Source organism: Thamnophis sirtalis, unplaced genomic scaffold, assembly GCF_051295495.1.
Source record: "Thamnophis sirtalis isolate CommonGarterSnake01/CBP01778 unplaced genomic scaffold, rThaSir2_p1.2 scaffold_3, whole genome shotgun sequence".
Classification (NCBI taxonomy): domain Eukaryota; kingdom Metazoa; phylum Chordata; class Lepidosauria; order Squamata; family Natricidae; genus Thamnophis; species Thamnophis sirtalis.
Window position 1 is genome coordinate 29,141,046 of NW_028261383.1, and position 14,556 is coordinate 29,155,601.

Below are 14,556 nucleotides of genomic sequence, written 5' to 3' on the forward strand. Positions count from 1 at the left end.
AAACTTTTAAGAGAGGCCTCTGTTGCAGAGGTGGTATTCAGCAGGTTCTGACCAGTTCTGGAGAAGCAGTAGCAGAAATTTTGAGTAGTTTGGAGAACCGGTAAATACCACCTCTGGAATTTACCGGCTCTGCCCCCATCTATTCTCTGCCTCCCGAGTCCCAGCTGATTGGGAGGAAATTGGGATTTTGCAGTATCCTTCCCTTGAAGAGGGGAGGGAATGAAGATTTTACAGTATCCTTCCCTTGCCACACCCACCAAGCCATGCCATGCCCACCAAGCCACACCCAGAGAACTGGTAGTAAACATTTTTTAATCCCTACACTGGTCTGATGGGTTTTTTTTTAAAATAACTTATAGAGATATCCATTCTGGAGTATCCAACCTTCATTGAGGAAGATTGTCTCATCCACTGTAGAGAGAATAATAAGAAATTCTAACGGCCTTACTGGCCAGTGTTCAATTGTTTTAGCACATTGCACATTTTAGCACATTTAAAATCTCAGGAATAAGTTAAGGAGTAGAGGACAAACTTTCCTAAAATCCCTTCCTGACTCTTAAATTAGAGCTATGCCCTTGCGTCATGCAGAACTGTATTTTTTCCAGTTGCATACCTGTTACAACAACAATTCCCAATTCCCCTTCTAATTATCAAAATCATGGTTATTTATTCTATTTTGAACAACGTTTGTGGGAATTTCATCATTACCATTAGTTGCAAACCGATGTGATGGAAATGGGATTTAAGACAACTGAAAATCTGACATGTAACCATCTCGGACTCTGCTGAAAGCAGGTTGTGGTAGAATTGGGACTGGGCCAGTCTGAAACTGCATGTTCCTCTACCTTGATTTGGGGCCAAGCTGGACCATCTTCACTGCAGTTGTGTGCTCTTTTGTGAGTTCTGAGGTCCAACTCTGTGCCAAAGAGACTTCTATAGGAAGAATCCCCATCAATACATGTCAAATGCTGCTGCTGCAAATACAGTTTTTTCTGCTGCAACTTCTCTCCAAATTTCCCTGTACCACGATGCTGACAAAATGCCCATTGAAGGTGATAATAGAAGAAAAGAAGGAGTTCAATTACTACAAGCCAGGATACTACCTGATTAGTGGAATAACATCAGGAATAATTTCTCAACTCTACCCATATATTTTCTCCAAGCCGCCAACCCACCGATTGAAAACGTAATTTTCTCCATGTGCAGGATTCTGGTGATTTTGCATGTTCTAATGTATTTTTTTCCCCAGGAATACTTTCCATTTCCCAATTCCCCACCTTGAGAAAGGCAGGTCTTCTCTCTTCTATGTTATACTCTATCCTTCCTTTACAATCATTCATTCCATCCTATGCCTTTTACCTGTTTTCTAAGCTTTTGTGACTTCCATTTCACTTTTTTGCTTTTTTTTTTTAAAAAAAGGAATACCTTTTGAAAACCAAATTCAGGGAGAATAGAGACCTTATACGATAAGCTAATGGTTTGGTGACAGTGGATTACATTAATATTTATTTATTTCATTTTATTTAGTTTGTCAAACATGTAAAAGGTAGCAGGTATAAGTAGAAACATAAATATGAACACACTAAATGGATATGAATAAATGGGGACAGTAGAGCAGGGACGGTAGGCATGCTGGTAGGAATGGGATGAAGTCAACAGTAGACAGTCTTAGGTTAAAATTATGGGGGTTTGGGGAAGAAACCCACAGAGTCAGGTAACACATTCCAGGCATTGGCCACTATGTTGCTGAACTTGTATTTTCTGCAATTAAGTTTGGAATGGTTTACCTTGAGTTTATATCTATTGTTTGCTCATGTATTATTGTGGTTGAAGCTGAAGTAGTCATTGAAGGTAGGACACTGTAGCAGATAATTTTGTGTCCTATGCTTAGATCAAACCTTAGGTGGCATAGTTCTAGGTTCTCCAAGGCCAAATTTCAAGACTGGTGGCTTAGGGTATTCTGTTTTGAGTAGAGGAGTGGAGTACTCTTCTTGTGAAATACCCCTGGAGTTGGTCAATTGCATTAATGTCCGATATACAATGTGGATTCCAGGCAGATGATCTGTATTCAAGAATTGGCCTAGCAAAGCCTTTGTATGCCCTATCCTGTAGCAAAACAATATTTGAGACTAAAGGTGGCTTGTTGAGAAGTGGATCACCTCCACTTGCTCAAGAGCTAATTCAACACTTGAACCCAGAATTAGTCACCTCCCGGGTGATATAATGGGAAGAAATAATATAATACAATGATGACATATAGCTATACTTGGTAACATCCCCTTTTAGCATTCTGGAGAACTGTGAAGACTATGGTTCTTTTCCCAAACACTGGGTAAGGATGGAGGATTTTGCTGTGAGGATATCTAGTCTGGCTTTGAGGAAAGGGATATTTTCTTTTAACTATTCTGGATTGTTGTGAGTCATAGATGGCCCTGTAAGTCCTGTAAATAAGCAAGCAAATAAAGTAAATAAATGTTTGGTTTTGCAAAAGTTTATTTAAACAATCTGAAGCCATTTTCTACTTTCTTTTACTAGTTTTCCCAACTGAGTTAGTGAACGTGGTGTTGTTGTTGTTGTTAGTCACAAAGTCATGTCCGACCTATCACGACGTCAAGGACAATATTCCTCAGGGCCTTCCTGTCCTCTATCATCCTCTAGAGTCCATTGAAGCTCACGCTGACTACTTCGGTGACTCCATCCAGCCACCTCATTCTCTGTCGTCCCCTTCTTCTTTTGCCCTCCATCTTTCCCAGCATGAGGCTCTTCTCCAGTGAGTCCTTCCTTCTCATTAGATGGCCAAAGTATTTGAGTTTCATCTTCAGGATCTGGCCTTCTAAAGAGCAGTCAGGGTTGATCTCCTCTAGGACTGACTGGTTTGATTGCCTTGCAGTCCAAGGGACTCGCAGGAGTCTTCTCCAGCACCAGAATTCAAAGGCCTCAATTCTTTGGCACTCAGCCTTTCTTATGGTCCAACCTTCACAGCCATACATTGCAACTGGGAAAACTGTAGCCTTGACTGTATACACTTTTCTTTATATGCACATATGGATGATTTTCCTAACACAAACACACACACACATACACACACACACACACACACACGCACACACACACCCTGCAAGTCATAATTTGGAGAACGTTATAGTTAAGATCAGCTCTGGTGATTTTGGTAGGATCCCTCTGATCCTGATACACCAAGTTTACTATAACTCTGTGGTGTTTATTTTGGAACACCAAACCCCTGTGATCCTGTTATACCAAGTGTACTTTGTTTGGTGTTTGGAAGAAGCTCCTATTGGAATCAATTGGAGTGTTCTTCTAATAGAAATCTCCAAAGATTTCTATCATTTGGAAAAAGCAAGGAAAAAATGATTATGGTTTAACTGAACGATGACTGTCTGACTATTTTTCCAGCATTGCACTATATAGATATAAAGCTGCAGTAAATCTAGCGTGCTTTCATGAATTGGTAGATGAAATCCAAATTGAAGATGATGAACTCTGAATATCTGTTACGTTGCAGGGAGTTGACCAGCTTCTACCACATCCTGCCCTTTCTTTTGACTGTTCGTGAGATCAACCAGAATCCAAAACTCTTACCCAACATCACCTTGGGTTACAATATCTATGAGAATTTTTTTAATGCAAGGATACTATATGAGGCCATGCTGGACTTGCTATCTACAGGGCAAGAGAATGTCCCAAACTACAGATGTGGAAGACAAAGGAACCTGCTGGCAGTTCTTGAAGTGATGGATTCTGAACGGTTTGATCATATTTCTACTGTCTTGAGCATCTATAAAATTCCACAAGTACGAATGTAATAAGGATTTAATAGCAATAGCACTTATACTTATATACCTCTTCACAGGGCTTTTACAACCCTCTCTAAGCAGTTTACAGAGTCAGCATATGTGCCCCCAATAATCTGGGTCTCCATTTTACCCACCTCAGAAGGATGGAAGGATGAGTCAACCTTGAGCCTGGGGAGATTCAAATTGTTAAATTGGAGGCAGACAGCAGTCAGCAGAAGTGGCCTGCACCATGGCTCCTTAATTCTAAATTAGCTCAGAAAACACGCAAATAACTTTAAAGGCAGATATTAAAAGACCTGAAGATCACAAAGTACTTTTTTATTGCATTCCACAATATGGCTTGGAACCAAGCCTTGGCTTTGGGACTTTTGCTCTTCTACCACTGAAGATCCATTCTTCAAATAGCAAGTAGATAAACTTGGGTGTCTTAGTAAAATGTTTATTAAAGTTGGGGAAAAAATGAAGAAACATTAAGGCTTGAAGAAAAGCATTTGAATGTGGTCTGTTGCAAGAATGAATGTTTGTTGAAAAGCCTTTTGTAGGTGTACAAAACAGTGTACTTCTGTTGGTAAATGAAAGTGTGAGTGGAGTTTGTTACAAGTATATTAAAAAATGAGTGGGAGACCATAGTTGTTGGGAATTTTGTAAAATGGGTATATCAACCCAGAAGAAAGAGAGCCAAGAATGTAAGCGCGTTGAATAACTGGTTTTGAAATTTAAAAAGCTAATGACCAAAACAGGTTATTTTGGTCATAAAATGATAGAATGAAAAAATTAAAAGGGACCATAGAGATCTTCTAGTCAGGGGTCGGCAACCTTAAACACTCAAAGAGCCATTTGGACTCGTTTCCCACAGAAAAGAAAACACCGGGAACCACAAAACCCTTCCCTTGCCTGATTATTTTCTAAGCATCCACAAAACTAGCCTATGTATTTGAAATAAAGGTTCTGTTTTCTTCTGAACACTACTTTTCTTGGGTTTATCCATAGTTGGCCTATTGGGGGGTCGAAAAGCTCAATAAATTGTGTGCTGGCGGGTGTCGCACATTGGCAGTTGTGATGCATATTTTGAGCAACAGGAAACTGCAACAGAGGGATGAAAAAACCACATGTGGCTCTAGAGCCGTGGGTTGGTCAGTCTCTTTTGCCCCGAGACTGAATCTTCAGACCAGTCCAGACAAATGGCTGTCCAATTTCTCCTTGGAAATTTCCAGTGATAGAGCTTAAGAAAGTAGGTTAGTGCAACACTAAATCACTCTCATGGTCAGGAAATTCCTTATTTTTTTTAAACAAAAGTTTTGGTCTGAAGATCAAATTGCAAAATAAAGATGTGAAGGAAAAGTGAATGGGTTAAGGAAGACCATGAAACAACTTATGACACATCCAGACAGCAGCATTAACATGCTTCCTTTTGTCTACATGAAAACTCAAAGGTTGTCACCATGAAGTCATTTTCTGCTATCTCTTATCACAATGTCAGCATTCTTGGGTTCTTTAGAATGAGATTATTAAGCATGTATCTGCAAATCAGATAGAATAGAATAACAGAGTTGGAAGGGACCTTAGAAGTCTTCTAGTCCAACCTCCTGCTTTGGCAGGAAACCCTGTACCACTTCAGACAAATGGCTATCCAACATCTTCTTAAAAACTTCAAGTGTTTGGAGCTTTCACAGCTTCTGGAGGCAAGAAAACAACTTCCATGAGTAACATCGCATGGACTAGATTTGGAGTTTAGGCAAGTTCTGATTTAAAACTGAAATTCTGGATTTAGCCATCACTAACAATCTGAGTGGGAGATTTCTCTCTCTCTCCTTCTCTCTCTCTCTCTCTCTCTCTCTCTCTCTCTCTGTCTCTCTGTCTCTCTGTCTCTCTGTCTCTCCCTCTCTGTCCCTGGTAAAGCAGGTGAGTTTTCTGTTCCAAAGTATTAAGATGTTCTTATCTACTTGGATCACTTGCTGACTATCTACTATGTGGATGACCCATTGAGTGTTAGGGCAAATGTGAGCCTTAGTTGTTGGCAGCATAATTGTCCCACTGCATCCACTCCATCACCCAGAATTAGTTGCATGGGTAGGGTTTCACCAGAGGGATGTATTTGCATGATAATCACTGACAAATTCTAGAGAGGGCTCCCCAGAATCGAAGGGAGTTAAAAAGTTTCATGTAGGTATTGTCTTCTGTAAACTTATCTCAGCAGTGGGGAAAGGCTCTTACATTTAAATATCTGTGTCAACATTCCCACTGACGAACCCAAGCAAAGCAAACACAGCCGAGATGATCCAATCTTTTAATGCAAACCTTTATTGAGTCTGTCTTCTGCACCCCTATAACTGTCTGGTTTGGCTCTGCAACCAAACAAGACAGACACAGACTTCAATGAATAATTAGAACTGCAGAAAAAACAATTACTGCCAACCTGCATTCCACTGAGGACCCGTTTACTGCACTAGTCAAAAAAAGGGCTGTAAAAATATCTACTCACCCCTCGCATCCTAGACATAAGTTCTTTCAACTTCAACCTTTTATGGATCAGAAACAAATTCCTTCTATGTCTAATCACACTTGGCCAAATAAAGCTTCTATTCTATTCTATTCTATTCTATTCTATTCTATTCTATTCTATTCTATTCTATTCTATTCTATTCTATTCTATTCTATTCTATTCTATTCTATTCTATTCTATTCTATTCTCCTCTCCTCTCCTCTCCTCTCCTCTCCTCTCCTCTCCTCTACTCTACTCTACTCTACTCTACTCTACTCTACTCTACTCTACTCTACTCTACTCCCTTAGTTCTCATGGCTGGCATCTTGATGTCTGGAACCTAAGCTCTAACTCCCCCTTCCCTTACCCCATAGATCATTGGCAAGCTGAGAAACGATAATAGTTGCAACAGCAAAAGTGCCTTTTTGAAGATTGACAATCTGATTTTTATCATTAAAGGGACACAAATTACCAATATCTTCTCTTTCACCTTAGATCAACTATGGTGCTATCAGCCACATTCCTGAGAAAAATCATCATTTCCCTTTTTTCTACCGAGTGACCCCAAAACAAGAACCTCCTAACTCAGCCATCGTCCAAATGCTCCTGCATTTCCGATGGACGTGGATCGGCCTCCTTTCTCAGGACAATGAAAGAGGAGAAAACTTTAAGAGAAGCTTGGAAACTCTAGCTGTAAAAAATGGGGTTTGCATTGTCCTCTCAGAAACCATCCCTGCAACAAATACAGATATAAGTTTTGGAAAAATGTTCATGAAAAGAAAAAGGCAAAAGCTTTTTTCTCTTATCAACAGTCAAATAAAAATTATAGTTTGGCAACTGGATTTTCAGGCCACAACAATGCTATCAGGATTAATACAAACGTCTGGAAGGAAGAATGCATCCGTTGCGGGGAAAGTGTGGATTGCTACAACTTTGACAGATATAAGTATAACAATGTTTTACTATGTGGTGGATCTCCAACATAAACATGCTTTGCTTTCCTTCCTCACCCAGACAAAGGCAAGGAAACCATACCATGACTTTAATTCATATTCTTCTGCTCTCTTTCAATTTGGAAAGGAAGCGTTCCTGTGTTCCTACACAAAGGCGGTGAAGTCTAAGAAAGTTTGGGAAAGATGCCAAGAAAAAGAGAACTGGGAATTCCCGCTCCCTGATGTGGTTGCAAGAATGCAGTCTGAGGATGCCACCGCTATTTCCAAAGCAATCCGAGCTGTGTCCTTGGCCCTCAATGCTGCCTTTTCCTCCCAACTGAGTAAAAGGAGGATGCATGTTGGAGACCATCAGTCACCTCAGATTTTGCAGCCATGGCAGGTAAGACTTGTTCTACAAGGTTCCATTGATGATCCCCTTTCAATTCCTCGGTACTAAATTGGAAATAGAGAGGGGTGAGAGACCACAAATACCAGTTTTCCACTTCGTAGTATTTGAGAGTGTTGAGAAAGAGATGATGGGGGTAAATCTTCCAAATTTAAACTACCTGTGCTAATTTGAGAGACCAATAGCACTTAGACTTATGTACCTCTTCACAGTGCTTTATAGCCCTCTCTAAGCAGTTTACAGTGACAGTATATTGCCCCCAACAATCTGGGTCCTCATTGTATCCACCTCGGAAGGATGGAAGGCTGCGTCCAACTTGAGCCTGGTGAGAATTGAATTGCAAGACTGCTGGCAGTCAGCAGAAGTAGCCTGCAGTACTGCATTCTAACCACTGCGTCACCACGGCTCTTCAGGGGATGCTATAATAAAAGTGATACCTCCAACTGCCAAAGCAGTTTCCCCATTTACAAATTAAATAAGCATCAGAATGCTTCATCCATCCACAGCTCTCATCGCATGATAGCACATGCTGGTTTTGTCTAGTTGTTAAGACATGGAGTTAATCCTAAATTTGTATTTTGGATTAAAAGTGATTTTTTTCTTGCTAAAAAGATACCACCACAGCAAAAAAAAAAAAAAAAAAAAGAAAAAAGTGTAAATCAATGTCTGCTCCCAACATCTTCTGGAGGCAATAAAAAGCTCATACACACATATCCTCTACTGATGCTTCAATAGTTAGACTTTGAAAGAGATAATGTTGCTATGAAACCTTTGTCTTCAATGAGCCATGGTGGTTAGAATGCAGTACTGCAGGCTATTTCTGCTACCTGCCAGCTGCCTGAAATTTGGCAATTCAAATCTCATAAGGCTCAAGGTTGACTCAGTCTTTCATCCTTCAGAGGTGGGTAAAAATGAGGACCCGGATTGTTGAGGGCAATATCAGGGGTGGGTTTCAATTTTTTTTACGACAGGTTTGGTGAGTGTGGCTAGTTGGGGGCATGTGACTGAGTGGGTGTGGCCAACTTGACATCCCTCATGCCCACTTAGTCACATGCCCCCAACTAGCCATGCCCATGCTTCTGTGGCTGCTACTATCTCAGCGCCAAATGGTCCATGCCCTCGCCCTAAAACTAATGCTGCAGGAAGGCAGGAAATAAGCTGGTCTTGGGAGAGACCTTCCCTCCCTCTCCAGAGAGCCCCTGTGGAGAGAGAGAGAGTGGAGGTGGGCTGGTTTGAACATGGGTGGGTGGTTTGTGGCCAGTGCCTCCTTCACTTGTTGGGGCAGGTGCAGCAAGACGCATGTCGCCCCCCCTCTCTCTTTGTCCACCTGCTTCCTGGGGCTTTTCCTCCTGATCCTGCCCTGCATTGCCTGGTCACCAGGGCTGAAGAAACGATGGTGTGGGGTTAAGCAGAGACAAGAACTCTTGAAATTTCAGCATTCTATAATTTTGTTTTTTATTGTTGCTGTTAAGATTGTGATGCTGAGCTATAGTTATGAGCCGAGGTGGCGCAGTGGTTAGGGTGCAGTACTGCAGCCACTTCAGCTGACTGCTAGTTCTGCAGCTCGGTGGTTCAAATCTCACTGGCTCAGGGTTGACTCAGCCTTCCATCCTTCCGAGGTGGGTAAAATATGGACCCAGATTGTGGGAGCAAAATGCCGACTCTGTAAACTGCTTAGAGAGGGCTGAAAGCCCTATGAAGCGGTATATAAGTCTAACTGCTATTGCTATTGCTATAGTTTTGCAGGAAAATCTAAAGTTTCCTTCAAAAAATAGAATATATTGGAAAAAGGTCTGATATCCCATAAAGAAAAGTCTGGAATCATCCTCTTGCAGGCTAAAGTGCTGAGCTAAAGAAGTTGAAGTTATTCAGAGCACTTCCAGTCCAGAATTATAGTCATAGAATCATTGAATAAGGACTCGGTGTATAAACTGCACATGTGATTTTCTTTGCCATTGTAGCTTCATCAGTTCATGAGAAACTTCCAGCTTCAGAATATTTCTGGGGACAGAGTTTATTTGGATGAAAATGGAGTTCCTGCTGCTGACTTTCATATCATCCACTGGACAGTTTTTCCTAACAAGTCTACTGCTGGGGTGGAAGTTGGAAGTGTAGAAAGAGAAGCCTCCTCAGAAGTCAAGGTCTCCATCAATCAGAGCGCTATCCAATGGCCAACATCATTTCACAAGGTAGCTGGTGCTGTTTGGGTTTGAGTCTTCTTTTTAACTCTACATATGAAGACTTTTCTTCTCAGAAATAATTATCATTGAGGACAATTGAGATAACCTCCAAATAAGGGAACCTAAAGTCCCATTAATTCACTAGCTATCATGTGTCTTTAATTGTGTTTCAATACATATCACAATCTGCTATTACAAATTGTGTTGGGGTCTTTACTGTCTTCATTAAAGGTAAAGGTTCCCCCGCACATGCGTGCTAGTTGTTCCTAATTCTGGGGGCGGTGCTCATTTCCGTTTCAAAGCCGAAGAGCCAGCGCTGTCCAAAGACGTCTCCGTGGTCATGTGGCCGGCATGACTAGATGCCAAAGGTGCACGGAATGCTGTTACCTTCCCACCAAAGGTGGTCCCTATTTTTCTACTTGCATTTTAACATGCTTTCGAACTGCTAGGTTGGCAGAAGCTGGGACAAGTAACAGGAGCTTATTCTGTTACGTGGCGCTAGAGATTCGAATCGCCAAACTGCTGACCTTTCTGATCGACAAGCTCAGTGTCTTAGCCACTGAGCCACCACGTCCCATAAAGGTTTTCCATAAAGGTTCAGGTTAAATGGTGTCTCCAATACTTAAAAAGGAAAGGCATTGGTGGTCTCCATCAGTAACTGCTATGTCAACTACTCCTTGGCTGAGTTGGCACACTGTGCTACCTGGCTGCCAGAAACCAGTTCCTTGAAATAAACCCAATTCCACCCCAATTCATAGGTTACCCTAAATGATCTTTATGTTTAGATGGTGCCTTCTTCGAGATGTGCAGAAAGTTGTTATCCAGGATATGCCAAGCTCATAAGAGAAGGAGCATCAATTTGCTGCTATGACTGTTCTCTGTGTATGGAAGGAACTTTCTCTATGCAAGAAGGTACCGTATTTTTCAGAGTATAAGACACCTTAGTTTTTGGGGAGGAAAATAGGGGGGGGGTGAATCTGCCTACCAGGTATTCATCTAGCTAGCGTCTCTAGTCTGGTCAGCTTCAGCACATAGGTTTGCTGGTATTGAGTATGCACACTTTTTATCCACTGGACTATGCATTCCAAGTGAGGCCATACTGATTAACAATCCCTTACAATCATTACAAACAATCATTATTGAGGGCAAGTGAGAAGTTTATTTGGACCAAAAAGGAGTACACTTTCCTATCTAAACTCTATCTGAGATCATCAACCAGCACGATCAATGCTATTTCTATTCTGGAAACTTACAGCAGTAGTACCAGCAAATTATTTGCTCCACAGGAAAGTTGAAGGGCATACTGAAATGAAAATTTTTGCAAAAGAATATGTTGCATTGGAGAGAAGTAGATTTTCCATTCCTTGAGAAATTGTTTTTGAAGCACAGAGTCCATTTTGTTTGTCTCTACTCTTCCAAGCCTCACTTAGATGTACCGGTATCCAAAGGGGGGAATATGCTTCAGTAAAAATATTGGAAGCTTTTTATCAGCCCTAGTGAGGTGCTAATGAGTGACGCGATCTTCTGATCTGCCATACTTTTCCTGCTTTTCTCATTGCTGCTCCCTCTGACAATCAGTTGTGCTTTATAAGCTTTATTTCAGCCCTAATGAGGCACTAATGTTGGAGGGAGCAGCAATGAGAAAAGCAGGCAAAGCACGGAAGATTGTTCACTCATTAGCATCTCATTAGGACTGAAAAAAGCTTTGAAAAAGCTACATTTGGAGTATAAGATGTACTCAAATTTTCAGCCTCTTTTAAGGGGGGAAAAGTGCATCTTATACTCTGAAAAATACGGTAGGTAGCTCTGGGAAAAAAGTAAAATTGAGGGTGCAATCAATACTCACTCTTGTTTTTCTAGGCAACATTTATTAAAATACATAATGAAAAGGAGATGAGATTTCTGAAGTTGTTACCTTCTTACATGGTTCCAGGAAAGAAGACACATTTTGCAAGAGTTGATAAACTCATTGGTCTCTTAGTCTTTAAAACAAGCAATGATTATTTTTAATAAATGTTGGGACCTACAAATTCTTCAGGGAAGAAATACTGAAATACTTCCAGCTGCAGGCCAGACTGCGTGAGCTAAGAGCCACACTCCATAATGAAAATGGAGTGAAAACATAAACTTTATTCCACTTAACTTAGACATGAATATTTTGAGTTAGTACAATTTGAGTTCACACCATCAACAACTTTATTCCACTTCCTGGAACAATCAAGTGATTGAACTTGATGTAAGAGCCCTTGTCATTATCATATATGCAAAGAAACAAGACAATTGTATATGTCCCAATATAACTGAGCTAATTAAAGGCAAAGATGCAGATTTCCACCCATCTTTGCATTTAGTAGAAGTCAAAATATGACTACACTTCCATCTTTCAGGTCATATTCAGTTCCATGTTCCATATAGTTTCTCACTTGTTGAGAGATATATAAAGTATAAATCACTTGTTGATTTATACTTTATGAATATGTTCTCTCACTATCCAATGTAGGCTTTAACCAAGTACAATGGGAAAATATTTTTGAGTATGTTCTTGAATGCCCTCAATATTCTTTCTCACTTTTAAAAACATGTTTTATATACTGTAGTAGTAGTAGCAATTAATTTCATTTGTAATTTTCATGATTCTACAGCTGCAGAACTAGACAGGTTATTTCTTTTCCAGATGCAGCCCATTGTGAAAAGTGTCCAGATGACCAGTATTCCAATAAGAAGCGAGATCAGTGTGTCCCCAAAAGTATAAGCTTCTTATCCTACGAAGAATTATTGGGATACATCCTGGCTTTTATTGCCATTGCTTTGTCCCTAACCACCGCCTTTATTCTGGGAATCTTCATTAAATACCGAGAAACTCCCATAGTCAAAGCTAACAACCGGGACCTTACCTACCTCCTCCTGGTTTCACTCCTACTTTCTTTCTTGACCTCCCTTCTGTTTATTGGTCATCCCAAGAAAGTGACCTGCCTTCTTCGTCAAGTCACCTTCAGTTTCGTTTTCTCAGTTGCCGTCTCTTCCTTGCTGGCAAAGACTATTATGGTGGTAGTTGCATTTTTGGCTACAAAGCCAGGAAGCAGGATGAGAAAATGGCTAGGGAAAACTCTGGGGAACTCCATTGTCTTGTCCTGTTCTGGATTTCAAGTGGGAATCTGCATGATATGGCTAGGAATCTTTCCCCCATTCCCAGATTCTGACTTTCTTTCCCAACCAAGACACATCCTGCTGCAGTGCAATGAAGGCTCAGTCTCCATGTTCTATTCTGTCCTTGGATATATGGGCTTTTTGGCTGCTATCTGCTTCGTGGTGGCTTTTTTGGCCCGAAAACTGCCAGGGACTTTCAATGAAGCCAAGTGGATCACCTTCAGCATGCTGGTCTTCTGCAGTGTTTGGATCTCCTTTGTCCCCACCTACCTGAGTACCAAAGGGAAATATATGGTGGCTGTGCAGATCTTCTCCATCCTGGCCTCCAGCCTGGGTTTACTAGGCTGCATCTTTGTCCCCAAATGCTACATCATTATTCTAAGATCTGAATTGAACACCAAGGAGCATCTAATACAAAAAAGAGAATGAGAGCTTCCGAATTTAGAAAGTATTTTTTGAACAGCTCAGTTTTATTGCTTATTTGCATTAGAACATAATATGCCTTGGTGGTAATCTTCTTTTTAGATATTCAAAATAATCTTTGTCTGTCAATGTGGGTTCTCAATTATAATGGGTAGCTTACAAGTAGTCCTCCAATAGCAATCACATATACAATAACTATTCAAATTTGGGATTGTGTTGAACAAGTGGTACTTATGACAGACTCTCAAAGTCAGTAGTCCCCAACATTTCCAACATGGCAGCCCAGCCTGGCACAGAGAGGGGCACATGAGTGGCAGATACATGTGCATGCACACAGCTCTATTTGTGCAAGTGGTGCTCATGTGTTCCTCCATTCATGCAAATGATGCTTGCACTCATGCACGAAGCCCACATGAGCAGAGGGTGCTTGAGCAAAAGGTGCTTGTGCTCACACTTGCATAAGGGGAAGCACCCTTTGCTCAAGGGAGTGGAACTTCATGTGTGAGCACAAGTGCCCTTGGCTAACACGAGTGAAGCTTCATGTGCTCATGCTCGCCCATCTCTCCTGCAGACCAATAATGGGAATTCCAGTAAGCCCACAGTGACATGATTACAATCTGGTTGCTAGGCAAGTAGTTCTCCCTTACAATGGTTGCTTCCCTGCTGACTTTTCATAAGCAAAGTCAATAGAGCAGATGATAGGGAAGCATGAAAGTTAGTCATACCGAATTTTCCCCCAAGCAGCTTCACTATGGAGTACAAGATGCACAGATCTTGTATCCCATAGTGTGCATTTGGGATGCAGCATCCCATTACTTGCCCAGTTGCACTTGTGCTGCAAAGCAGCACTCTTTCTCCAGCTCACATGCACTCGTATTGTGCCACAGCAACCTGTCCTCAGCCTGCATGCACTCATACTTCACCACTTTTTCCCCATCCCACATCACTCCATAGCACTCACCCACTCACTTGCCTGCTTACAAGCTACTGAGGAATTATGAGTTCCCACCAGCTTCTTGCAGGAAGTTGCAAGTTGCTGTCATTTGAGTTTTTTCCTTAATGACCCACAGTTCTCACTTGACAACAGCAATGTGTACTGCTAAGATTGCCATCACTAAGCAATGTAATCACAGGACTTGATGATCACATCATTTAGAGACAGAAAATCTGG

At 41.2% G+C, this 14,556-nt stretch overlaps 1 protein-coding gene across 1 annotated transcript; it reads left to right on the plus strand.

Moving 5' to 3' along the window:
- Window positions 1–1,028: 1,028 nt before the first annotated feature.
- On the plus strand, window positions 1,029–13,391 carry LOC148047751 (vomeronasal type-2 receptor 26-like). The gene is made up of 6 exons (XM_087708129.1): window positions 1,029–1,186; window positions 3,524–3,812; window positions 6,793–7,629; window positions 9,597–9,824; window positions 10,601–10,727; window positions 12,490–13,391. The coding sequence occupies exons 1-6, from the start codon at window positions 1,029–1,031 to the stop codon at window positions 13,389–13,391; spliced, it is 2,541 nt and encodes an 846-aa protein (XP_087564255.1).
- Window positions 13,392–14,556: the final 1,165 nt, after the last annotated feature.